We start from the raw sequence: 26046 nt of genomic DNA, 5'->3' as shown, positions 1-26046 counted from the left end.
CATTCCTGTATTGATTCATTGGTTCATTCATCACCTACCCTAAGCCCAGCTCAGTGCTGGGAAACTGGGAGACAGGAGCAGTCTCTGCCATTGTGGAACTTGTAAAAATTTAAAAATTCTGTTCCCGGCCAGACACTGTGGCTCATGCCTGTAATCTCAGCACTTTGGGAGGCCGAGGTGTGTGGATTACAAGGTCAGGAGTTCAAGACCAGCCTGAGCAACATGGTGAAGCCCCATCTCTACTAAAAATACAAAAATTAGCCAGGCATGGTGGCACGTGCCTGTGATCCCAGCTACTCAGGAGGCTGAGACAGGAGAATTATTTGAACCTGGAAGGCAGAGGTTGCAGTGAGACAAGATTGAGCCACTGCACTCGAGCTTGGGCGACAGAGCAAAAAAAAAAAAGTCCAGGCACGGTGGCTCACGCCTGTCATCCCACCACTTTGGGAGGTCAAGGCAGGCGGATCATGAGGTCAGGAGATCATGACCATCCTGGCTAACACAGTGAAACCCCATCTCTACTAAAAATGCAAAAAATTAGCCGGGTGTGGTGGTGAGCGCCTGTAGTCCCAGCTACTTGGGAGGCTGAGGCAGGAGAATGGCGTGAACCCAGGAGGTGGAGCTTGCAGTGAGCCGAGATCACGCCACTGGACTCCAGCCTGGGCGACAGAGCGAGACTCTGTCTCAAATAAAAAAATTAAAAAAAAATAAAATAAAATTCTGTTCCCGTGTGTGGTGTTAGGATAGATGGTAGTTTTCTTCTTCGGTTCCTGGATCATAGCTCCCGAAGCCCTAGTTGCAGTCTCTCGCTGCACTGCTGAGCTCGTTAGGCCTCAGGAAATAATCTCCCACCCTCCTCTGAGCTGCAGAGCTCTAATCTTCTTACCTTTTTGATTATGGGTCTTGGGACCCTCCCCAAAGAGGGTCCTGCCCTATACCCCTGGGGAAGTAATGTTGACATCATGAAGCTTCCATAAAATCCCTAGGCCGCGTGTGGTGGCTCATGCCTGTAATCCCAGCACTCTGAGAGGCCGAGGTGGGTGGATCACCTGAGGTCAGGAGCTTGAGACCAGCCTGGCCAACATGGTGAAACCCTGTCTCTACTAAAAATACAAAAGTTAGCCAGGTGTGGTGGCGGGTGCCTGTAATCCCAGCTACTCAGGAGGCTGAGCCAGAAGAATTGCTTCAACTCAGGAGGCGGAGGTTGCAGTGAGTTGAGATTGCACCACTGCACTCCAGCCCGGGTGGCAGAGCAAGACTCCGTCTCAAAAATGAACAAACAAACAAAAAACCACGAAACCCTAGAGAACTGGGTTCTGGGGAGCTTCCAAGAGCTGAACACGTGGAGATGCCTGGAAGCTCCGAGATGGTGCCCTGTGCATCCTCACGGCACTCCAAGCCCCACCCTACACGTACCTCATCTGTGGTCCCTTCTTCTGTTATCTTTGCCACATCCTTTATAGTAAACCAGGAAACACAAGTGTTTCTGAGTTCAGTGAGCTGCTCCAGCAAATTAATTGAACCCAAAGGGGTGTTGGGAACCCCAGCTTGAACCCAGTCAGACCGAAGTCCTGGAAGCCCAGATTCGCAACTGGTGTCTGAAGAAGGAGCAGGCTCGGGCACTGAGCCCTCGGCCTGTGGGATCTGACGCTATCTCTGGGTAGAAGGTGTCAGAGCTGAGTTAAGAGGACACCCAGCTGGCAACTGCTGGTTGGTGTGTGGGAAAAAACGCTCCCACATGTGGTCACAGAAGTCTTTTCTGAGTGGATGACTGTGATGAGGTGGTGAGACCAGAGGAGAAACAAGGCTTGAGTGTTCCCTGTGTCTGATTGGACCCTCCACAGGAACGGGCTGTCGGGACTCCCCTTTAACAGGAGACACTGAGGCCAAAGGAGTGAAGTCACCTGCCAGCAACCATTCGGAGCTAGGGTTCTGGATTCACTTTTTTTAAAAATTTTTTTGAGATGGAGTCTTGCTCTGTCACCCAGGCTGGAGTGCAGTGGCGCGATCTTGGCTCAGTGCAAGCTCTGTCTCCTGGGTTCACGCCATTCTCCTGCCTCAGCCTCCAGAGTAGCTGGGACTACAGGCGTCCGCCACCACGCCCTGCTAATTTTTTGTATTTTTAGTAGAGACGGGGTTTCACCATGTTAGCCAGGATGGTCTCGATCTCCTGACCTCGTTATCTACCTGCCTCGGCCTCCCAAAGTGCTGGGATTACAGGCGTGAGCCATCGTGCCCGGCCTGTTTTTTTTTTTTTTTTTTTTTGAGACAGGGTCTCACTCTGTCACCCAGATTGGAGTGCAGTGGCTCAATCTCGGCTCACTGCAACTTCTGCCTCCTGGGTTCAAGTTATTCTCCTGCCTCAGCCTCCTGAGTAGCTGGGATTACAGGCGCCTGCCACCACAGCCAGCTATTTTTTTTTTTTTTTTTTGTATTTTTAGTAGAGACAGGGTTTCACCATGTTGGCCAGGCTGATCTCGAACTCCTGACCTCAAGTGATCCGCCGCCTTAGCCTCCCAAAGTGCTGGGGTTACAGGCGTGAGCCACCGCGCCTGGCTGGATCCGCTCTCGCAGTCTGAGAAGTGATTCTGGTTGGTGGTGGTGGGCACTGGGGGTTACCGGACGACCCTCCCCACCGGTGGTGAGTGGGAGGCCCTGTGCGTTCTGGAGTAGGCCGGGCGCAGATCCCAGCTGAGCCCTTGCTGAGGGTGTAACCTCCGCTGCCTGGGCCTGGGAATCAATCACATGAGGCACTTCAGTTCCTGGGAAGTGTTGGGGCTGTTGTCTCCCCAATGTCACTACCATCTGCCCAGCTGGCCTCTTCGTTTGACATCTGGGGAGACTGAGGTTCAGGGAGGATACCTGGGCCGGGCGGGGCTGGAGGGCCCGGGCCCTGCGTTCCAGAAGAACCGCCTGCTCTCCGGCCTCAGGCTCCGCAGGGCCCCGTGGGGCGTCCCCCTCCGCTGCTCCCACCAGGCCGGGTCCAGAGGTCCCGGCGTTTCCGGCCTCGAATCCAGCCTCCAGCCGCCGCGGTTCCGGGGCCGTGGGGGGCCTGCTGGGGAAAAGCGTCTTCTGCGGGCACCAGGGCTGGGAGGCGGGCGCGCACACACACACCAGCGTCAGCCTCGCAACAGATTTTATTAGCGTGGGGCAGGGGCTCCCGCGGGGGTGGAGGGCGGCCGCGGCGCTGTGTGGGGACGGGGCGGCTGCTTCCTGGGAGCCCCGGCCGCCTCCGCAAGGCTGGGCGCCTCGTTACGGCAGGCCCTCACCGGGGCGAGGGGAAGGCTCCGCGCGCCCCGCACGCGGGGACCCCCCCAGTGCAGATCCCGGATCCGCGCGGCCCACGGGGCTCAGCCCACCGGCTTGACCTTCGCGATGAATAGCGCGGCGGCCCTCTCCAGGAACTCCTCGCGGGTCATGGGCGCGCTGGGCCGCCGCCCCCCGACGGCGCGGTCCAGCGCCAGCGCCAGGCTGTCGGGCCCCAAGCGCGAGCCGGCCTCCAGGAAGCGCGCGGGCGCGGCGGCGTCGCTGGCCTGCAGCGCGCCCTCCAGGGTGTCCAGCACGGCCTGGCCCACGCGGCGGTCGGCCACGGCGGCGGCCGGGTCCTCCAGCAGCTGGAAGAGCGCGCCGGCGCGCGCCACGAACTCCAGCAGCACGAAGCAGGTGAGCGTGCCCGCGCGGAAGACGCTCAGCGGCACCGCCTCGTGATCACGGCACTGCACCTTGCGCAGCAGCGGCGCCACCACCTCCTCGGGGGCCTGGCCGTCCCGGCAGATGCGCCTGAGCAGTTCGCTGTAGGTGCGCCCGTCCAGCCCCGGCCTCTTCCTGCGCCCGCCGGCGCTCAGGCACTCGTAGGCCACACTCACGTTGTTGTTGAAAGCGGCCCTGCGGAGACGGGGACGTTGGGGGCCGGCAGAGCCCTCGCGCCCACCCAGCCCCAGCCTCCCCTCCTCGCCAGGCCTATGCCCTAGCCTCCCCTCTCCCCCTACCCCCCATCTCCGGCCTCCCCTCCTCCTCACCCTCTATCCCTGCAGCTCCTCTCTTGAGCCCCCGCCTCCCTCCTCCCAGCCCAGGCCTCCTCCTCCCAGCCCCCTCCTAGCTCGGGCCTCTCCTCCCCCAGCATCCCCAGCCCTGGCCTCTCCTCCCCCCAGTATCCCAAGCCCAGGCCTCCCTCCTCCCAGCCCCTACCCAGCCCAGGCCTCCCTCCTCCCAGCCCGGGCCTCCCTCCTCCCAGCCCCTACTCAGCCTGGGCCTCCCCTCCCCACCCCACCAGCACCCCCAGCCTGGGCCTCCCTCCTCCTAGCCCCTACCCAGCCTGGGCCTCCCTTCCTCCCAGCTCCCACCCAGCCTGGCCTTCCTCCCAGCACCCCCAGCCCGGGGCTCCCTCCTCCCAGCCCCCACCCAGCCAGGCCTCTCTCCTCCCAGCACCCCCCAGCCTGGGCCTCCCCACCCCACCAGCACCCCCAGCCTCAGCCTCCTCCCAACCTGGACCTCCCTCCTCCCAGCCCCTACCCAGCCTGGGCCTCCTCCTCCCAGCCCCCACCCGGCCTGCCCTCCCTCCTCCCAGCACCCCCCAGCCCAGGCCTCCCCTCCCCACCAGCACCCCCAGCCTCGGCCTCCTCCTCCCAACCTGGGTCTCCCTCCTCCCAGCCCCCACCCAGCCTGGCCTCCTTCCTCCCAGCACCCCCAGCCCGGGCCTCCCCTCCCCACCAGCACCCCCAGCCTCGGCCTCCTCCTCCCAACCTGGGTCTCCCTCCTCCCAGCCCCCACCCAGCCTGGCCTCCCTCCTCCCAACACCCCCCAGCCTGGCCTCCTCCTCCCAGCCCCCACCCAGCCTGGCCTCCCTCCTCCCAGCCCCCACCCAGCCTGGCCTCCCTCCTCCCAGCCTCCACCCAGCTCAGGCCTCTCCTCCCCGCAGCTCCCATCCAGCCCTGGCTTCCCAGCTCCAACTGGACCGGCCTCAGGGCCTCTGCAAGGGCCATGACACTGCTCAGATGTCGCCTCCCGACCCCTAACTCCTTTCCTCCTGTTTTCTTCCTAGTGGTCATCCTGTCTTACTCGCTGTCCCACATCCCTGTGAGCTTCATGTTTCCCACCAGAGTGTGAGCACATGCCCTCCAGGGCCGGACGTTCATCTTGGTTATAGCCCTGGTGCCTAGAACACTGTCCTGCACACAGTAGGTGCTCAGTAAATGTCTGTTGAATCAACCAACAGGCATCTGTCTGGGGCATCTGGCCCCAGTGAAGAAGGAATTAATGAAATCAACTGTAACCTAATAGTAGTAGTAACAAATTTTAAAATCCTCTTAAAGTTGCTGCAAAGCGTGACCCCCCCCTTACACTCAAAAGAGAATGTTAACAGCCTGTCTTCTCTCTGTAGTTAGTGGACCTTATCTATACTCTCCAACTCCACATTCCTCAGTTTATTACAGGCCCAGCAAGTTCCTGCTTACCTCCCTAGCACAGCTGCAGGGTCACAAGACTGATAAGTTTAGGTTGTAAGACATGTTTTTCTCAAGATGTAAGAAATGTTGGCCAGGCACGGTGGCTCACGCCTGCAATCCCAGCACTTTGGGAGGCCGAGGTGGGAGGATCACAAGGTCAAGAGATTGAGGCCATCCTGGCCAACATGGTGAAACCCCGTCTCTACTAAAAATACAAAAATTAGCCGGGCGTGGTGGTACACGTCTGTAGTCCCAGCTACTCGGGAGTCTGAGGCAGGAGAATTGCTTGAACCTGGGAGGTGGAGGTTGCAGTGAGCCAAGATGGCGCCATTCCACTCTAGCCTGGGCGACAGAGGGAGACTGTCTCAAAAAAAAAAAAAAAATAAATAAAAATAAAAATAAATGCCGTAATGCTTAACTGCCTTTGTTTCTCGCCTCTGTAACTTACTTCCCGCCTCACGTAGTTCCCGCCTTACCATGTTTAAAAGTAGGAAAAGCCCTTTGTTCGAGGCTCAGAGTTTCTGGACGTATGTCCGGCTGAGCCGGTGATCACCTTGATAAACTCTCCTGAACCTTTTTCGGTCTCTCCAGTCTTTGTCCCGCAACACCAGGACCCTCTGGTCTCCCTCCCTGCAGCAGCAGCACCTGTTTACACGTGGCCAAATACTGTGCTCAACATTTAACACAACTGACATTTCTTTTTTTCTTTTCTTTTCTTTTTTTTTTATTTTGAGACAGAGTCTCACTCTGTCATCAGGCTGGAGTGCAGTGGCATGATCTCAGCTCACAGCAACCTCCACCTCCCGGGTTCAAGCGATTCTCCTGCCTCAGCCTCCTGAGTAGCTGGGATTACAGGCATGTGTTACCACACCCGCCTAATTTTTGTATTTTTAGTAGAGACGGGGTTTCACCATGTTGGCCAGGATGGTCTGGATCTCGAGTGACCTCGTGGTCCACCCACCTCGGCCTCCCAAAGTGCTGGGATTACAGGTGTGAGCCACTGCGCTCAGCCTGTGCTGAACATTTAACACAGCTGACATTTTATTTTTTCTTTTATTTTTTTTTGAGACAGGGTCTCACTGTGTTGTCCAGGCTGGAGAGCAGTGGTACAATCAGGGCTCACAGCAGCCTCCACCTCCTGGGCTCAAGCGATCCTCCTGCCTCAGCCTCCCAAGCTGCTGGGATTACAGGTGACAGCTGCTGCTCGGGGCCAGTGGTGGTATTTCTCTCCCCACAATCCCCCAGACAAGGCCCCACAGTCAGCCTGAGGGTCAAATCCGACCTGCTGCCTGCCTTTGTAAATAAAGCTTTATCGGAACATAACCACGTCAGTCTGCTGACATGTGGCCTGTGGCAGCTTCAGACCAGAACCGTACAGCTGAATGTCAGGATGGAGGCTGCTGCGCACAGCTGAAATGTTCACTATCTGGCCCTTTACAGAAGAAGGCTGTCAGCCCTGCTGCCGGCTCTGGGGTGGGTTCGATTCCTTGCCCCAGTGAGGAGCCTGAGGCCTTACTCCGTGCTACTCGTCTGCTGGTAGTGTGACACACGCTCCCGTGGAGGGCACCAGGGAGTGGCCAGTGTGGGGGCCGCTGCAGGACCCTGGGTGGGCTGCTTAACCCTCCGGCCTCACTCCCCCCATCAGTTCCCGGCCAGGCCTCATGCTAGTGGCCTGTTACTTCCTCTGGGACACATAGGGAAACTGAGGCTCAGGCCAGCCCCCATGGTCTGGCCAAGGGTCCCAGAGAGGAAGTGGCCAACCTCAGGGCTTACGCTTTTCCCTTCTGGGAGCTCAGCTTCATGGTGAGGAGGGCAGCCTTCCCTCCGGCATGACCTGGGCACACGACTTCACCTTTCTGTGGGCCACCTGTGGTAGGTGCCGGGGAAGTGCTGAGCCAGCCTGCAGTAGGTGCTCAGTAAATGCAGGGTTGGTGTGCAGTAGGTGCTCAGTAATGCAGGGCTGGTACACAGTAGGTGCTCAGTGATGCTGGGCCAGAATGCAATAGGTGCTCAGTAAATGTGGGGCTGGTGTGCAATAGGTACTCAGTAATGCTGGGGCGGTGTGCAGTGGGTGCTCAGTAAATGCTGGGCCAGCATGCAATAGGTGCTCAGTAAATGTAGAGTCAGCGTGCAGTGGGTGCTCAGTAATACAGGGCCAGTGTACAGTAGGTGCTCAGTGAATGCAGGGCCAGTACACAGTAGGTGCTCAGCAAATGTGGGGTCAGTGTGCAGTGGGTGCTCAGTAATGCTGGGTCTGTGTACAGTGGGTGCTCAGTAAATGCTGGGCCAGCGTGCAATAGGTGCTCAGTAAATGTGGGGCTGGGGCAGGTTGGTGTGCAGCAGGTGCTCAGTAATGCAGGACTAGTGCACAGTAGGTGCTCAGTAATGCTGGGGTTGTGTGCAGTGGGTGCTCAGTAAATGCTGGGCCAGGATGCAATAGGTGCTCAGTAAATGTGGGGCTGGTATGCAGTAGGTACTCAGTAATGCTGGGCTGGTGTGCAGTATGTACTCAGTAATGCTGAGCTGGCGTGCAGTAGGTACTCAGTAATGCTGGGCTGGTGTGCAGTGGGTGCTCAGTAATGCTGGGTCTGTGTACAGTGGGTGCTCAATAAATGCTGGGCCAGCGTGCAATAGGTGCTCAGTAAATGTGGAGCCGGGGCAGGTTGGTGTGCAGCAGGTGCTCAGTAATGCAGGACTAGTGCACAGTAGGTGCTCAGTAATGCTGGGGTTGTGTGCAGTGGGTGCTCAGTAAATGCTGGGCCAGGATGCAACAGGTGCTCAGTAAATGTGGGGCTGGTATGCAGTAGGTACTCAGTAATGCTGGGCTGGTGTGCAGTAGGTACTCAGTAATGCTGAGCTGGTGTGCAGTAGGTACTCAGTAATGCTGGGCTGGTGTGCAGTAGGTGCTCAGTAAATGCCAGGCGGGTACACAGTAGGTGCTCAGTAATGCTGGGCCGGTGCACGGTGGGTGCTTGGTGAATACGTGCCTCCCTGGTCATCACTGCTGCTCAGTTCAGGGCTTAGGGATGGACGTGCCATCTCAGCGAGCTCGAGGGTCAAAGCTCTGCTATGGAGGAGGAAACTGAGGCCCAGAGGCGGGAGGGCAGCGACCTGCAATTCAGCTCTGGGCCCATCTGGCTGTACGCTCCTTTTCCCTCCCAAGTAGTAAAGGCCCCATTTGTTGGCCCTTATAATCTGCTGAGCGCTTTTACCATCCATGAGGTCATCCCCAAAATGCGCTGGGGGCAGGCGCAGTGTCAGCGCGGCGGCCCGAGCTCCCATCACGCCTGACTTCACGACCGCGAGCCGAGCCCGGCTGACCCCTCCGCATGACCCAGCGGGAGCCGGACCCAGGCCCCTCTCATCAGGATCTGCTGTGAGGTCGGGCAGGCTGCTGCCGCCTCACAGATCACACCCCAAACCTAGAGGCCTAAAACCAACAAGCATTTACTATTGTCACAGCGTCTCGGCGGCGGCTTTGCTGCGAGGCTCTGGCTTGGGGCCTGTTACGAGGTTGCCGTGGCCACATTCCCCCGGGGCTCGACGCGAGGCGGCCCACTCCCCCGCAGGGGAGCCCGCGCGGCTCTTGGCAGCGGCTGCAGGTGCTCCCTGGGAGCTGCGCGAGCGACCCCACCGCATGGCGGCTGCCCAGCCGAGCCAGCAACCCACCCAGGAGGGAGGGGGACACCACGATGTCCTTCGTGACCCGCCTCGGGGGCCACACTCTGTCCGTTGCCTCTGCAGTCCCGTTCCGGCTGTGCAGGGGGAAGGGACGGCACCAGGCCGTGAACCCCGGGAGCCGAGGCTCGCAGGCGCATCTCGAAGGCTGGCGACGGCAGCGCTGCTCCGCGGATCCCTCCGCCACTTCTCCACCCCGCCGAGGGTGAGCCTCTGGGCCTTGCTTTGCCCCCTGAAACGTGCAAGGGGGCGTGGCCCACTTTCAGCGGGAATGTTATGAGCCATCGTGCTACTTCTCAGCCCACTTCTCTTGCGGTCATGATTGCAGGCGCGTGTCAAGATCAGACAAGCCCTTGGTGGGGGTGGGGTGGGGGGGTGCAGTGGCTCCTGCCTGTGAGCCCAGCACTTTGGGAGGCCGAGGCAGGAGGAGTGCTTGAGTCCAGGAGTTCAAAACCAGCCTGGGCAACATAGTGAGATCCCATCTCTACAAAAATTTAAAAATCAGCCAGGTGTGGTGACGTGCGTCTGTGGTCCCTGGTACTTGGAAGGCTGAGGTGGGAGGATCCCTTGAACCCAGGAGGTCAAGGCTGCAGTGAGCTGAGATTACACCGCTGCACTGCAGGCTGGGTGACAGCAAGAGCCTGGCTCAAAAAGAAAACTGGGCCAGGCACAGTGGCTTATGCCTGTAATCCCAGCACTTTGGGAGGCTGAGGCGGGTGGATCACTTGAGGTCAGGAGTTCAAGACCAGCCTGGCCAACACGGTGAAACCCCGTCTCTACTAAAAATACAAAAATTAGCTGGGCGTGGTGGTGGGCGCCTGTAGTCCCAGCTACTTGGGAGGCTGAGGCAGGAGAATGGCGTGAACCCAGGAGGCGGAGCTTGCAGTGAGCCGAGATCACGCCACTGCACTCCAGCCTGGGCGACAGAACCAGACTCCATCTCAAAAAAATAAAAAAAAACAACAACAAAAACAACTGGACATCCCCTGCAGAGTAAGCGAGAAGAGTTTTGGTTGTGTTGAAGCCACTGAGGTTTGGGGTTGTTGGTTCCTGTGGTGCTCGCAGCTTCTCCTGACAGGTCTGTGGGCCAGGATTACCCATTGCCATCCACCACCACTTCTGCACAAATTCTCTCCTCTCTGGGGGCGACAGCCCTGGTCCGGCTCCCCAAGCATCCACACGGCCCCTCGGTGTGCAGGGCTCTGTGCCTGGCCCAGGCCTGCCTCGGGTGTTCGTCTGCCCCTCCCAGCTGTGCACACTCTCCTTTTCTGCGCCTGGCCTTGTGCATCTACGGAGTGGGGGTTCTTGTGAGGACGGGAGAACAGGGCTGGAGCCAGGTGCTCAGGACAGCAGCCGGCATACGTGTGGGAGGCCCCACCTGCGCTTATTTCGGGCTGTAATTAGGGCTGCAGCTCAGTCACAGCTGCCTTGAGGGGCAGGAAGACACACAAAGAGGTAATTACAGCCTGGTGAGATCACAGTCATGATGACGGCAGGAGACAGGAAGGTGACAGCCGACTTCAAGGCGGCCATACCCGCCCCTCCTGGGCTCCCGGGCGGCTCCCAGCAGAATCATCAGGTGAGGGAGGAGGAGGAAGAGGAAGGCAGCAAGCTCTGGGCTCGGAGGAGGCCGGGGCTGGAACGTCAGCTCTGCCTGTGATGGTGGCCTCTGGGCCTTGGTTTCCCTGATTGCAAAATGGAAAGTGGGAGCCCAGCCAGGGCTCCGTCTGTGTCGGCTCCTACACAGAGCGGTTTGTAAGGCATGTGAGCATTTGTTAATACAGGAAAGATTCTATTTATGGAACGTCTCCAGAAAGAGACACAGGAGCCACTCTGCACCTTAGACTTCTGCTTCCCACTCCTGCCCCCAGCAGACGCCGGGCGGTGTCTGGGACATCTGTGGTTGTCACGACTTGGGGAGCTCCTGGCAAGGAGTGGGTGGAGGCCAGGGACGCTGCTCAGCGCCCTGCAGTACCCAGGACGGCCCCCAGAGGACGAGTCGGGGGAACCCTGGCCCAGATCAGCTGGGGCTTCGTTTTCGTGCACGTTTTCCTGGCAGTGACCTGCAGGGGGCAGTGCAGCCCTTGCTGCTACGATGAGCACCGTGGTGGCTGAGGAGGCCTCCGGGGCTGCACTCTGGGGCTCTCTGACCCCAGCTCTGCCCTTGGTGGCCGTGTGGCCTTCAGCAAGTCATGTAACGTCTGTGCTCCAGGGGGCCTTGGAGACGACCAGGAAGGTGGCAGGAGGGGGATACTGTGGCTGCCGTCACCAGCCCTGGTGGCCGGAGCTTGCCATTTCTCAAAAGAAGGTGGCAGAGAGGATTTGGGGTGACTTCTCCCCCAGTCTACCATGGTGATGCTCTTAGGAGCAGCCCCAGTCAGCCCCTCAGCCTTTGGGCATCCACACGCTGGACTGAGTGGGGACAAATCTGCCAAGCTCTGGGCTTCTCTTCCTGACTGGCCAGGTGACCTCAGGGGTTCCTGATGGTCCAAGGATGGAGGGGCGGCCGGAGCTGCCTGCTGGGAGGACGGGAGCAGGCCTGGCTCCATGAGCACAGAATCAGATGCCATGCAGGTCTGCGCACCTGTCTTCTGCATTCCCCATTGGCTGTGTCTCTGGGGAGCCCAGGCGAGCCCAGGGCCGGCATGCATCTGCCACCAGCACCACCCTTGCCCTGAGTCCCTGCTATGAGAACTCTTCCAGCCAATGGCTCCACTCCTGTCCTGGGGTGACTGGTGCCCACCAAACTCATGCCCATCCAGAACCTCAGACTGAGAGCTTGTTTGAGACAGCAGCTTTGCAGATGTAGATAGTTGAGGTCACACTGGAGTAGGGTGGGGCCTAGTGGTGTCCTTATGAGGGAACACAGGACAGAGACACACAGGAGGCCATGTGACGACGGAGGCAGAGACTGCAGTGATGCGGCCACAAGCCAAAGACTGCTGGCCTCCACCGGAAGCTGGGGAGGCAAGGAAGGCTCCTTCCCTGGAGCCTCCAGAGGGAGTGTGGCCCTCCTGACACCTCGATTTCAGACTTCTGCCCTCCAGAACTGTGAGAGAATAAATTTCTGTTGTTTTAAGCCACTAAGTTGGAGGTAATTTGTTCCAGCAGCCCTCGGAAATTAATATAAACATAAATATCCTCATCTGCAGTGTCTATGGGGTGAGTGGCTTGTGCAGTGCTCAACCTGAACAACCATACGTGGTGGGCCTGCTGTTGACCCCTTTTCCTCCTTGGGAGATTCTCTTCCGGATGTCCTGGGAGGCCATCTTCCTCCTGCTCCCCCTTCACCTCTGGTCTCACCTTCTCACCCTTTCTTGTGGGCTCTCTGGGCTAGGTGCCCTCAGAGTGTGGTCCTGAGCTCTTCTCATCTCTCCTGAAGCCTTCAGGACCCCTCCAGTTCAGTCTTCTGTCCTGGTCCCGTGTCTCAGTTGCAGACGCTTCTTTCTACCTTCCTGTCTCCAGGCTCCTCCCAGCCTCCAGCTTAATCCGCAAGTGGCTCTGGCAGCTTCTTCAAACCAGGGGCCTTCAGAGCCACTGGGCCACTGGAGCAAGTCTGCTCCTTGTCCAGGTCCCCAACACCCTGCCACCCTTATCTGAGTATGATCTTGGACACCTGTGCACCGTGACCGTGGTGGGGGGACACTCCCCGTCTCTCTTCTCCCCCCGAACTTCTCTGAGACTCTGGCGAGGGCTGCCATGGTCGGCGCTTATGCCCTGGTTATGAGGCTGAAAGGGCACCTTTGCTTGGCATCCTTCCCAGCCTGCTCTTCCCACCCCCTTCCTGGGTTCTCTTGGGCGCACCCCCTTATAAAATCACCTGCACACACAATGCCTACCTCAGGCTCCGCTTCTGGAGACCCCCCCTCAACAAAAGACAGCAGCCCATCCATCCCCAACGTCAACACATAGTCCTCAACCACCTTCCCTGGGCTCAGAACTGGCCCCAGCCAGGGGACACCGCGCGTAGGCACCTGCAGCCTCGCATGCTTCAGCCAAATTCCGTGGCTTTCCCGCCTCCCGTGTGTCCCACACTCAGGGTCTAAATTTGCATCTGCTGGGCCTCTTCCCTGCAACCCGCCACGCACATCGCCAGGCTCTTCCAGGAATCCCCACCTGCCCGCTGGGAGCCTGTCCCCTAAGGTGGGGGCCCTGGGTGACTGCGCTGCTCTTTGTAAATATTCACATTCTGGCCGAATGTACGGGGATGCCATGAGGCTGCTAACGAGGCGACTAGGAGGACCTGGCTCGGGGGCTGGCTCTGCGACCTCGGGCCAAGTCCTCTCTGAGCTGCATGATTTTGAAAATCATGAACTGCAAGGGGAAACTCAGCACCTGCAAAAAGGCATCACAGAAGGCGAAGCCGGCCAGAAGGCCGCATGCAGCGCGCTGTCCAGCGTCGGACCCAAGCCCGGACCCTCCAACCCACCTTGTCCGGTCCATCCCAGCCAGGAAGGCACCGCGGACTACAACTCCCAGCAAGCCCCGGGCCCCCGCGCCGGCGCTGCGGGTAGGGATCCGCGCGGAGCATGCTGGGAGTTGAAGTCCGTCGCCGCCCCACCCGCCCAAGCCGGCCCGCTGCTCACCTCTGGGAGTGGTGGGCCAGGCGAAGGTGCCACAGCGCGCGGCCCAGGCGCTGCTGCTGCAGCAGGAGCTGGCCCGGGGGCTCCCCGGCGCCGCCGTTTACAGGCGAGCGCAGGCCCATGTTCTCGAAGTAGTGAGCCAGGAAGGCGATCGGCTCCTCGGGCCGCGCCTCCAGCACCTTCAGCAGGGCCGCACGTAGCATTTCCGTCACGCCGACCTGCCGCAGGAAGTCCTCCTCGCTCTCGGCCGCCCCCGCCGCCCGGGATACCGACTGGCGGCCGCTGTCCGTGAAACCTGCCGGCGGTGCTACCGCTTGCCGCCGCTTCTCCACTGCCGCCATCTTCGCTGAGGGCAGCGGGACCGGAAGCACCGCCATATTCCACTGTGGGCTAGAGCCCCCCCAAGGCGGCCATCTTGATTAAGGGCAGAGGGCACCGGTATCCCACTGGGAGACTTTGGGAAGTGACAAGCGCACGCTACCACTTTCCTTGTGTCCTTATTGGCACTCTCTCTTCTCCTCCCTCTTTGTGTGTATTGATTGGTTCTCCTGGCTTTGGCCTCGGTCCTGAATTTTGCCAGACTCCAAAATGGCTGCCTCGGAAGTGCTCCGTTTCTGGCACGAAGCCGGATTGCTTGCCATTTGGGTGGTGAGCGAGTCCTTCATTAGCATGGTCTCCTAGCAACCAGTCTCCCTGGTTACCAGAGAAGCCTGACGGAGCATGCGCGGGGCTGGACCTGCCCAGGACTGCTGGACCCAGCCTCGCGCCCGGCCCCCAGACCCTTTTCTCGTGTTCATCTCTGAGCCTTGGTGCTGGGGTCGAGCTCAGCCTGGCCTTCCGCCTAACTCAGTCAACGTCTGAGTGCGTAGCTCACCTCGTGGGAGAAGCCCCCTCCCCAGCTCCGCTGCAGCTGCGCTGAGCCCCTATTGGCGGCCACCCGGGCGAGCATCCCAGGCTGTTACCCCTCTGACCGCCAGAGGGAGCTTTCTGACACCGCAGCCTCCAGAGCTCTAAACTCTCCCAGGGCTCCCCAGTGCCCCGGGGCTGGCACCTGCCGGCCTCCAACGCCTGACCTCGCTTCCAGCCGCCCTCCCGCCCCTCCCAACCCTCCGCAGCCCCCAGCCCACCTCAAAACACAAGCAGTCTCCTCCATAAGCCGCCTCTCCGTGTGTTTCCCCAGGCAACCTGGATGTATCTTCCCTCGTTTCTCCCACTGCTTTCGGGGACTCCTGGTTAAGCTTCTCACCAAGGAAACCACTAAGCCCTCGCGTTTTCCCGCCCCCGGCAGAGCTTGCTGGGTGCCGTCCCCGTCCCTCAGGGGCGTTGCCCCGGGCAGGGGGCAATGAGAGCTGTTTGCGGGGGCCATTCCACCATCCTCCGACCACAGGACTCTCTGGCGGGCAGACCAAATGCCCTTTGTAAAACGTAAGGTAGAGGTTCCTCTTCAAATGAGACTTTCCTCCCCATCTAATTAGGAATAAATACTAAGTTCTCTTAGAAGCAAAATTTATTCAAAGACCTGTGGTAGGCCGGGCGCGGTGGCTGAAGCCTGTAATCCCAGCACTTTGGGAGGCCAAGGCGGGCGGATCACGAGGTCAGGAGATCGAGACCATCCTGGCTAACACGGTGAAACCCCGTCTCTACTAAAATACAAAAAATTAGCCAGGCGTGGTGGCGGGCGCCTGTAGTCCCAGCTACTCGGGAGACTGAGGCAGGAGAATGGCGTGAACCCGGGAAGCGGAGCTTGCAGTGAGCCGAGATCGCGCCACTGCACTCCAGCCTGGGCGACGAGCGAGACTCCGTCTCAAACAAAAAACAAACAAACCAAAAAAAGACCTGTGCTAACATTCTTTGTTAATTAATTGTTAATGTTATATTGAATATATAATGTAATAAAGAAATCAATGTACTTTATGTTCTTAGCTCCCACAATGTAGCCTAAATATTTGCCTGGCATGCTTATACTGGTCCAAGCAAGCATTAGGTCATAGTCTGTTCCTCTTCCTTTTTTTTTTTTCTTTTTTTTTTTTTGAGAAGGAGTCTCGCTCTGTTGCCCAAGCTGGAGTGCAGTGGCGGGATCTCGGCTCACTGCAAGCTCCGCCTCCCGGGTTCACCCCATTGTCCTGCCTCAGCCTCCCGAGTAGCTGGGACTACAGGCGCCAGCCACCGCGGCCAGCTAATTTTTTGTATTTTTAGTAGAGACGGGGTTTCACCGTGGTCTCGATCTCCTGACCTTGTGATCCGCCTGCCTCGGCCTCCCAAAGTGCTGGGATTACAGGCGTGAGCCACCGCGCCCGGCCTCTCTTCCTTATTTGAAGGTGTTTTTACCTTTCTCAGCATTCCACAAGCTACTTCTTCCTTCCTTTGTTCTCCTCTGCCTTTGCCTCTTTTTAAAAGTTCCAAGCTGCTAGCCAATCGGGACAAATACAGAATGTGAGGTCCCGTTCCAGCCAATGGAAACCGGACACAGCAGTAGGGTGGACGCATCAGGTTATAAATGACCCTATCTCCTTTGTTCTGGATACTCTCGTGGCAAAACTGCTGGCGAATGTACCCTTTCTGCAGAAAGTAAAACAGTGGCCTTGCTGAGGAAATTAAATTTATATTCAAGTGCTATTTCTTTATGGCACTGGGGAACAAGCATTTCTAACACTTTATTCTACAGCCCCGGACTGTGGAATGAGGGAGATGGAGCCATCAGGGCAGGGCCCACAGTCAACCCTCTGCTGTCCGGAGCCGTCAGACCTCTCCTCTCCACGGAGTGTGTGTCAACTGAGAAAAATGACACGTTTCTATCATTTTAGGAGGTTTATTTGCCAAAGCCTCAGGAGGTCCTGACGACAGGGGCCCAGGGTGGTCGGGGCACAGCTTGGTTTTACGCATTTTTAGGGAGACATGAGACATGAATCAATATATGTAAGAAGTATGTGGTTCCATCCAGAAAGGCGGGGACCACTCAGGGAGGAGCTTCAGGTCATGGGTAGGTGAGACAAACGGTGGCCTTCTTTTGAGTTTCTGATGAGCTTCTCCTCCAAAGGAGGCGATCAGAACATGCAACCATCTCTGTGAGCAGAGGGATGACTTTGAGTAGAATGGGAGGTAGGTTTGCCCTGACCAGTTCTCAACTTGAAGGGGTCCAAGCTATTTTGCTTTCACAGGGGGAAGGGCTGGCCACTCAGGAGGGGCTGATCCCGACCTAGCCGGTCCCCCTTAACCCAGCCCAGGCTGACACCTGGGGCAGAAACCTCAGAGAAGCTGGTGGGTGGGTGCCGTCCTCAGCCAGGTGCCGGCAGCGTTTCCAGAGGTGGTAGGTGGGCAAGGCCAGGAGCAGCAGTCCCAGCACCGCACTGCTGGTCCACAGAGCCGCGGGCAGCTGGTCACCTGCAGGTTTGGACGCTGGGGAGAGACAGCAGGAGACCCCGGTCAGAGCCCTCCAGGCCTCTGCAGGCTTGGGAAGGGAGGAGCCCCTCAGAGGCTACATGTGCTTCCAAAGTTACCACGTACCCTGAAATTTCACAAAGGACTTTACCATGACCCTTTCGAAATGCACATAGCACCTTAGAGTTTAGAAATGGGCAGTCCAGGCCGGGCACGGTGGCTCACGCCTGAAATCCCAGCACTTCGGGAGGCCGAAGCGGGCAGATCACGAGGTCAGGAGTTCGAGACCAGCCTGACCATGGTGAAACCCTGTGCCTACTAAAAATACAAAGTTAGCTGGGCATGGTGGCAGGTGCCTGTAATCCCAGCTACTCGGGAGACTGAGGCAGGAGAATCACTTGAACCCAGGAGGTGGAGGTTGCAGTAAGCTGAGATTGCACCACTGCACTCCAGCCTGGGTGACACAATGAGACTCTGTCTCTCAAAAAAAAAAAAAAAAAAAAAATGGGCAGACCAGAGAGAGGACAGCTCACCACCATGAAGGGTGCTGAGCCTACAATCTGTACTTTGAAGACTTAGTCTGGGGAAAAAGGAGAAATGTAATATATCTCCTTCATACTATTTTATATTGATTACCTGTTGAAATGATAATGCTTGGGATATATTGGGCTCTGTGAAATGTATGACCACACCTTTTTTTTTTTTTTTTTTTTTGAGATGGAGTCTTGCTCTGTCCCCCAGGCTGGAGAACAGTGGTGAGATCTTGGCTCACTGCCACCTCTGCCTCCCGGGTTCAAGTGATTCTCCTGTCTCAGCCTCCCGGGTAATCCTCAGCTGGGATTACAGGCACACGCCACTACACCTGGCTAATTTTTGTATTTTTAGTAGAGATGAGGTTTCACCATGTCGGCCAGGCTGGTCTTGAACTCCTGACCTCAGGTGATCCTCCTCCTCGGCCTCCCAAAGTGCTGGGATTACAGGCATGAGCCACTGTGTCTGGCCAACACTTTTTTTTTTTTGAGACTGGGTCTTGGTCTGTCACCCAGGTGTGATCTCAGCTCACTGCAGCCTCAACCTCCTGGGCTCAAGTGATCCTCCTGTCTCGGCCTCCCAAAGTGCTGGGATTACAGGCATGAGCCACCATGCTTGGACCGACCACATCATTTTTACTTTTAATTTTTTTTTTTTTTTTGAGATGGAGTCTTGCTCTGTCTCCCAGGCTGGAGTGCAGTGGCGCAATCTCGGCTCACTGCAAGCTCTGCCTCCCGGGTTCATGCCTTGCCTTTACTTTTAAATTTGAAATTACCTGTAGGAAGTAGAAAAGTTCCTCTTCAAAGCTCATCTTGGTTTACAAATAAAATAATAGACATAGACACTAGAAATAATAGCTTCTTACTCTAAAGCCTCCTATCAGCTATTAGTTCTTACACTTTAGCCCAGTTAGTTGCTTGGGCTTACCCAGGCATATCTGGAGAGTCCCAGGCAAGTCTTAGCTCATAGCTTATGCCCCTTCCTTATTTGGAAATGTTATTGCTTCCTTAAACCTTTCGTAAGCAACTTCCTTTCCTTGTTTGTCCTCTTTCGCACTTACCTATTTAGGAAAGTTTTAGGTTGTTAGCAAACCGGGTATCAGTTTAAGACTGTGATGTCCTGCTCTAGCCAGTGGATGCAGAACACAGCAGTAAGGGCGACCCAAATGTGTAAGGGATAAATATGTCTGCTTTTCCTTTGTTCAGTTGTGCTCTCGCCATTGTTCCATCTACGATGAGCACCCTTTCTGCAGAAAGTAAAAATGGCCTTGCTGAGAGAATTAAATTTGTTTGAGTGCTATTTCTTTGTGGCATGGGGGGACAAGCATTTCTAGCATTACCTATGTGGGCCGGGTGCAGTGGCTCACGCCTGTAATCCCAGCACTTTGGGAGGCCGAGGCGGGAGGATCACCTCAGGTCAGTCGTTTGAGACCAGCCTGGTCAACATGGTGAAACCCCATCTCTACTAAAAATACAAAAATTAGCTGGGAGTGGTGATGGGTGCCTGTAATCCCAGCAACTCAGGAGGCTGAGGCGGGGGAATCGCTTGAACCCAGGAGGCAGAGGTTGCAATGAGTCAAGATTGCACCACTGCACTCCAGCCTGGGGGACAGAGCGAGATTCTGTCTCAAAAAAAAAAAAAAGGAAAGAAATTACCTATGTGGCCACATTCTGTTTCTGCTTCTATTCCAAAGATTGTCCTATCTACAAGGCTTAGAGTTTACCAGGTGCCTTGACATCTACACAGTCCCTGACGTTTACAAAAAGGACCCACAGTTAAGAGAAGCTCACTGGACAGACGGGGAAACCGAGGCTGGACAGACAGGGAAACCAAGGCTGGACAGACGGGGAAACCGAGGCTGGACAGATGGGGAAACCGAAGCTGGAGAGACGGGGAAACTGAGGCTGGGCAGACGGGGAAACCGAGGCTGGAGAGACGAGGAAACCGAGGCAGGGCAGATGGGGAAACCGAGGCTGGAGAGACGGGGAAACCGAGGCTGGGCAGACGGGGAAACCGAGGCTGGAGAGACGGGGAAACCGAGGCTGGGCAGACGGGGAAACAGAGGCTGGAAAGACGGGGAAACCGAGGCTTGGCAGATGGGGAAACCGAGGCTGGACAGATGGGGAAACCGAGGCTGGAAAGACGGGGAAACCGAGGCTGGGCAGATGGGGAAACCGAGGCTGGACAGACGGGGAAACCGAGGCTGGGCAGACGGGGAAACCGAGGCTGGAGAGATGAGGAAACTGAGGCTTGGCAGACTGGGAAACCGAGGCTGGACAGATGGGGAAACCGAGGCTGGAAAGACGGGGAAACCGAGGCTGGGCAGATGGGGAAACTGAGGCTGGACAGATGGGGAAACCGAGGCTGGGCAGACGAGGAAACCGAGGCTGGGCAGACGGGGAAACCGAGGCTGGAGAGACGGGGAAACCGAGGCTGAGCAGGGCAATTTCTTGTCTAAAGTCTTCATCCAAGGAATCTCTCGCTCCCAGCCCTTCCCACCACCCTCCCTGCCCCCAGGGACCAGAACTCACAGCTTGTTGGGATCACTTCTCCCTGCGTGGGCCCAGCCTGGGAGATCTCAGGGCGGCGAGTCCTGGTGGAGCCTGGGCTCTTGGGGGTGTGTGTGGAGCCCTGCTGGGGGACCGGCTCCGGGGAGGTCGTGTTGGGAGGCTCCGGGGAAGTGGCGTTGGGAGGCTCCGGGGAGGCGGCGTCGGGAGGCTCCGGGGAGGCGGTGTCGGGAGGCTCCGGGGAGGCGGCGTCGGGAGGCTCCGGGGAGGTGGTGTCGGGAGGCTCCGGGGAGGTGGTGTCGGGAGGCTCCGGGGAGGTGGTGTCGGGAGGCTCCGGGGAGGTCGTGTTGGGAGGCCCCGGGGAAGTTGGGCTGTGCAGGACTGGAAACAGAGTGAGGGTTTTTTTCTCTGCTGCCCCAGGCCTGCCTCTCCTGCCTCAGTCTCCGCATCTGGGTGAAGGGCTTGGACCAGAACCTCTCCAAGCCCCTTCCCTGGACCACACTGGTGAGTCACATTTCCACATTTCCATTTATTCTTTTTTTTTTTTTTTTTTGAGTCAGAGTCTTGGTCTGTCGCCCAGGCTGGAGTGCAGTGGTGCTATCTCGGCTCACTGCAACCTCCACCTCCCGGGTTCAAGCCATTCTCCTGCCTCAGCCTCCCAAGTAGCTGGGACTACAGGCACCCGCCACCAAGCCCAGCTAATTTTTTGTATTTTTAGTAGAGACAGGGTTTCACCGTGTTAGCCAGGATGGTCTCGATCTCCTGACCTCGTGATCCACCAGCCTCAGCCTCCCAAAGTGCTGGGATTACAGGTATGAGCCACCGTGCCCAGCCTCTTTTTTTTTTTTTTTTTTGAAACGGAGTTTTGCTCTTATTACCCAGGCTGGAGTGCAGTGGCACAATCTCGGCTCACCACAACCTCCGCTTCCCAGGTTCAAGCGATTCCCCTGCCTCAGCCTCTGGAGTAGCTGGGATCACCGGCGCGTGCCACCACATCTGGCTAATTTTGTATTTTTGGTAGAGACGAGGTTTCTCCATGTTGGTCAGGCTGGCCTTGAACTCCCGACCTCAGGTGATCTACCCGCCTCGGCCTCCCAAAGTGCTGGGATTACAGGCGTGAGCCACCGCCCCTGGCCTGGTTTTTTTTTTTTTAGAGATGGGGTCTCACTCTGTCATGCAGGCTGGAGTGCAGTGTCGTGATCATGGCTCACCGCAGCCTTAACGTCCCAGGCTGAAGCCATCCTCCCCACTTAGCCTCCTGAGTAGCTGGGACCACAGGTGTGCAATACCACGCTCAGCTAATTTTTAAATTTTTTTGTAGAGATGGGAGGTCTCGTATTTTGCCCAGGCTGGTCTGGAACTCCTGCGCTCAAGTGATCCTCCTGCCTCGGCTTCCCACGCCCGGCCCACGTTTCTGTTTCTATTTGGCATGCTGTTCTAGTTGATAAAGCCCAGAATTTGTTGTTGTTGTTGTTATTGAGATGGAGTCTCGCTGTCACCCAGGCTGGAGTGCAGTGGCGTGATCTCGGCTCACTGCAACCTCCGCCTCCTGGGTTCAAGCGATTCTCCTGCCTCAGCCTCCTGAGTAGCTGGAATTACAGGCGCCCGCCACCACGCCAGGCTAATATTTGTATTTTTAGTAGGGACCGGGTTTCACCATGTTGGTCAGGCTGGTCTCGATCTCCTAACGTCATGATCCACCCACCTCAGCCTCCCAAAGTGCTGGGATTACAAGCGTGAGCCACCGCGCTTGGCCACATCTAATTTTTGTGTTTTTAATAAAGATGGGGTTTCACTATGTTGGCCAGGCTGGTCTTGAACTCCTGACCTCAGGTAATCCACCCACCTCAGCCTCCCAAAGTGCTGGGATTACAGGTGTGAGCCCGGCCTAAAGCCTATAATTTATAAAGTGCTTTGAAATCCACACGGTCCCTGAAATTTACAAAGGACCCACGGTCAGGGAAGTCCACTGGACAGATGGGGAAACTGAGGTACCACAGTGGGCAGGATGGGAGTCCGGGCATTCCAGGGCCCCCACTCACTGGCAACATCACCCCAGCAGCCTCCTTAATCTCCACGTGCCTCAGTTTCCTCAACTGTCAAAGGGGTGAGAGTCACCTCTTTGGGCTGCCCTGAGAGTGAGTGGGTCCCGCGTTTATTATGATGGGCTGTGGACGGAGGAGAGTTGGGAGGAGGCTGGCGTGGAGACAGGAGGTGCTTGGGGGCTTTCTGCTCTGGGCTTCTGCTCCATCCTCTGTGGGACTGATGGGGAGACTGAGGCCCGTGAGGGCCCGTGTTCTGTAAAATATCCCTCAAATCCAGCCTCCTCTCTGCCCACCCCAGCCCCACGCCCACCACCAAGACCTCCCGGGTCCATCCCCGGGAGCCCTTTGCTTGAAACTCACGACCTCACGTCCATTAACATGGGTATCAGGGTGCCCCGTGGGAGGACAAATCCCTCTTTCTTTAGTGGGAGAAGCCGGCAGGGGCTTCGGGATTGGACAGAGCGTGAAGGGAGCACCGCCTGGGCCCCAGCCCACATTAAATGTCTTCATCCGAGCATTCAGCAAGGGTTTATTGAGCACCTGCTATGCCCCAGGCCCTGTTCTAGCTTCTGTGGGGGAGACACAAGATTTCTACCTCGGGAACCACAGTGGGAGAAGGTCATGGAAAAGAGAATGTACGGGACTGGGGGATGTCAGATGTCATCCAAGGTGTCAAGAAACAAAACGGAAGGGAAAGGGGGCTCACACGCGTGTGCGTGTTTGTACACGCGTGTGCCTGTGTTTGTACACCCGTGTGCTTGTGTGCCTGTGCACGCGTGTGCACGTGTGCCTGTTTGTACACGCGTGTGCACATGTGCCTGTTTGTACATGCGTGTGCACGTGTGCCTGTTTGTGCACGCGTGTGCTTGTGTGCCTGTGTTTGTACACGCGTGTGCACGTGTGCCTGTGTTTGTGCACGCGTGTGCTTGTGTGCCTGTGTTTGTACACGTGTGTGCTTGTGTGCCTGTGTTTGTATACGCGTGTGCACATGTGCCTGTTTGTGCACGCGTGTGCTTGTGTGCCTGTGTTTGTACACGCGTGTGCACATGTGCCTGTTTGTGCACGCGTGTGCTTGTGTGCCTGTGTTTGTACACGTGTGTGCGTGTGTGCCTGTTTGTGCACGCGTGTGCTTGTGTTTGTACACGTGTGTGCTTGTGTGCCTATGTTTTGTACACGTTGGGGATCGGGGGTTGACCCTTTAAACGGGAACCCAGGGAAGCCTCACGGAGGAGGCAACATTCTACAGAGACCTGAGGGGGAGGAGGAGAGAGCCGTGGAAAGATCCGGAAGAAGGGTATTCCCCGCAGAGGGCAGAGCCGTGCAAAGGCCCCGGGGCAGGATCACGCCTGGCGTGTTAGAGGAACAGCGAGGAGGCCCGTGTGGCTGGAGCAGAATGAGGAGGGGGAGAAAGGGTGGAGGGAGGGCAGGAAGGCGACAGGGCAGGTCGTGCAGGTTCCTGTGGGCCCCGGGGAGGGCTTGGGCTTTGACCCCAAGGCAGGAGCCATGGAGCGCTGTGGGCAGGGAAGGGGTGGGACCTGTGCTGGGGGGCAGGTGCTCGGCAAATACATGTTGCGTTGATGAACGTCGCTCTGGCTGCGTGGGGGAATCCAGTCCTCCCAGCGCCCCACAGCACAGGTGCTGCCCCCCCCCCACCCCGTCCCGAAGTGCTTGTCAAGGCTGGCGAGCGGGTGGGTCTCCAGGGCACCCAGCGGACTCACCGGGGATGGCCTGGCGGTGGCTGAGCTCCAAGCCAGGCAGCCTCATCGTGGCCTGGCAGTAGAGGGCGGACGGGACAGGGGTCCCCAGGGGCGGCAGCCGCCAGCGCTCTGTCACCCTGAACAGCACGTCCTCATCCCCCTGGGGCTCCTCCTCCTCCTCCTCCACCTCCGGGCCCAGGGCCTGCGCCCCCTCCAGTTCCTGGCCCCCCACGAGCAGGGAGAAGGAGAGCGCGTTGGGGTCCACGGGCGTGACCTTGTGGGCCGTACAGGCCACCTCCGGGTCACCAGGCACCAGGGCTTCCGGGGAGACGGTCAGCTGGTCCGGGAAGGCTGTGATGGAGGGTCGGGGGTGAGGGCTGAGCCCAGAGTCAGGACTGGACAGGATGGAGGGGCCGGAGCCCGGAGGGGCTTGGAGCTGGGGCCAAGGATGCGTGGGGGCTGCTGATGAACAGGCAGCGGGGACGGCCTGTGCGCAGGCCCCGTGGCCCCACCCTGGGAGGCTGGAACAGACTGGAGGGTGGGCCAGGGCCGGCCCTGGGAGGGTTGGGGTGAGCTGGGGGGAAGCGAAGGCTGGGGACCTGGGTTCGGGGAGCTGTGCATGGAGCTGGGACCGGGCCTGCAATCTGGGAGGCTTCCAAGAAGAGGTGGCATAGGGAAGGAGCCGTGAGTCCAAGGGTCAGAGAGAGGCAGGGCGCGGGGGGACGCCTCACCGTACACAAGGAGCCGCACGGTGTGCTGGAAGGTGCGGCCCCCGCAGGAGCCCACGCACACGCGGGTCCCGGCCGCCGACAGCGAGGCGTTGCGCACGGTGAGGACGCTGCGGCCCGTGTCCGACTGCACCGCGCCCAGGCTGGTGTCCAGGCCCCGCCACTGCACCGCGGCCCCGCGGTCCGCGCAGGTCAGGCGGCAGGTGAGCTGGCGCGAGGCGCCCAGGGCCACGGCCACCACCGGCTCCGGGGGCTCCACCTGCAGGGGCTTCACCTGGAGAGACTGGCCTGCGGCGACCGCGGCTCTCGCTCAGCCCCGCGGAGTCCCGGACCCCGCCCAGCCCCCTGCCCTGCGTCCCGCTCCACCCCCGGACCCCTGCCCCTCCGCTACCCGGACTCCCAGGCTCGGTCCCTGAACCCCGCCCCGACCGCCGCCTCTGCCCCTGTCCCCCGAACCCCAGCTGCCTGGAGCCAGTTTCGCTGCGGGTCAGAGGGCCGCGCGGAGCCCCCCAACTTCCCCTCTCAGCCCCTGCCTCCTCCGAGCCCCCTCCTCTGGCAGGATCACCAATCACCCCCTCTCTCGGAGCCCCTTAACTCTGAGCACCCCTCCTCTCTCCCGCGCCCCCTCCGAGCCCCCTCCTCTCCTGCGCCTCCTCTTAACTCCCTCCTCTCTCCCGCGCCTCCTCCCCGCTCACCGCGCCCCTTCCTCTCTCCCGAGCCCCCTCCCCTCTCCCGAGCCCCCCCTCTCTTCCGAACCCCCTCCCCTCTTCCGAACCCCCTCCCCTCTCCCGAGCCCCCACCTCTCTCCCGAGACCCCCTCCTCTCTCCCGGGCCCCCTCCCCTCTCCCGGGCCCCCTCCTCTCTCCCGCACCCCCTCCTGTCTCCCGGGCCCCCTCCTCTCTCTGGAGCCCCCTCCCCTCTCCTGAGCCCCCTGCTCTCTCCTGCGTCCCCTCCCCTCCGCGCCCCCTCCTTTCTCCTGAGCCCCTCCTCTCTCCTGAGCCCCCTCCTCTCTCCTGAGCCCCCTCCTAACTCACTCCTCTCTCCCGCGCCCCCTCCCCTGCTCACCGAGGAGGAGCCCCAGAAGCCCCGCCAGCAGGAGGGCCAGTCCGCAATCCATGCTCAGTCCCCTCTGTCCCGAGGCCGCGGGGAAGCCGCTTAAATAGAGGCGCCCACTCCTTCCCGCCGCCCCGCGACCCCGCTCCAGCTGCTCCCCGGGGGCTTCCCAAGGGGCTTTCCTGGCCTGACCCCCGACCCTGGAGGCGGCAGAGAGGCAGGGGCTGGGGGCCAAAGATGGGGCGGGGGCCCCGGGGCCACTCAGGACGGGCGGGCAGGAAGGTCTGGGTCTGTTCCAAGCCTCATTTTCAGGGACGGGAAGATCGCAGACGGAGGCCGGAGGGTCGAGGTCAAGTGTACAGAAGTGGGACAGAGGCTGGGCAGCGCCGCCCCCACCCCGAC

General features: G+C 58.8%; 2 protein-coding genes across 4 annotated transcripts; both read right to left on the bottom strand.

Moving 5' to 3' along the window:
* Positions 1-3119: 3119 nt before the first annotated feature.
* Positions 3120-14382, bottom strand: TPGS1 (tubulin polyglutamylase complex subunit 1). The gene is made up of 2 exons (XM_054473613.2): positions 13709-14382; positions 3120-3885 (listed from the first exon to the last, which is right to left on the bottom strand). Exons 1-2 carry the CDS (start codon positions 14080-14082, stop codon positions 3351-3353), a joined length of 909 nt encoding a protein of 302 aa, XP_054329588.2. The 5' UTR covers positions 14083-14382; the 3' UTR covers positions 3120-3350.
* Positions 14383-16512: 2130 nt separating this feature from the next.
* On the bottom strand, positions 16513-25815 carry MADCAM1 (mucosal vascular addressin cell adhesion molecule 1). 3 transcript variants are annotated; one of them, XM_054473603.2, is made up of 6 exons: positions 25657-25813; positions 24595-24879; positions 23885-24214; positions 20146-20502; positions 16951-17101; positions 16519-16768 (listed from the first exon to the last, which is right to left on the bottom strand). In XM_054473603.2, exons 1-6 carry the CDS (start codon positions 25706-25708, stop codon positions 16750-16752), a joined length of 1194 nt encoding a protein of 397 aa, XP_054329578.2. In that variant the 5' UTR covers positions 25709-25813; the 3' UTR covers positions 16519-16749. The 3 variants fall into 3 exon arrangements, with proteins under 3 accessions (XP_054329577.2, XP_054329578.2, XP_054329579.2); XM_054473602.2 differs by having other exon boundaries at positions 16513-17101; XM_054473604.2 differs by lacking the exon at positions 20146-20502 and having other exon boundaries at positions 16519-17101; positions 25657-25815.
* Positions 25816-26046: the final 231 nt, after the last annotated feature.

The sequence above is a fragment of the Pongo pygmaeus genome, chromosome 20 (assembly GCF_028885625.2).
Source record: "Pongo pygmaeus isolate AG05252 chromosome 20, NHGRI_mPonPyg2-v2.0_pri, whole genome shotgun sequence".
Classification (NCBI taxonomy): Eukaryota; Metazoa; Chordata; class Mammalia; order Primates; family Hominidae; genus Pongo; species Pongo pygmaeus.
Note: the sequence above shows the minus strand (reverse complement) of the source record. Positions and strands in the feature narration are given on the sequence as shown.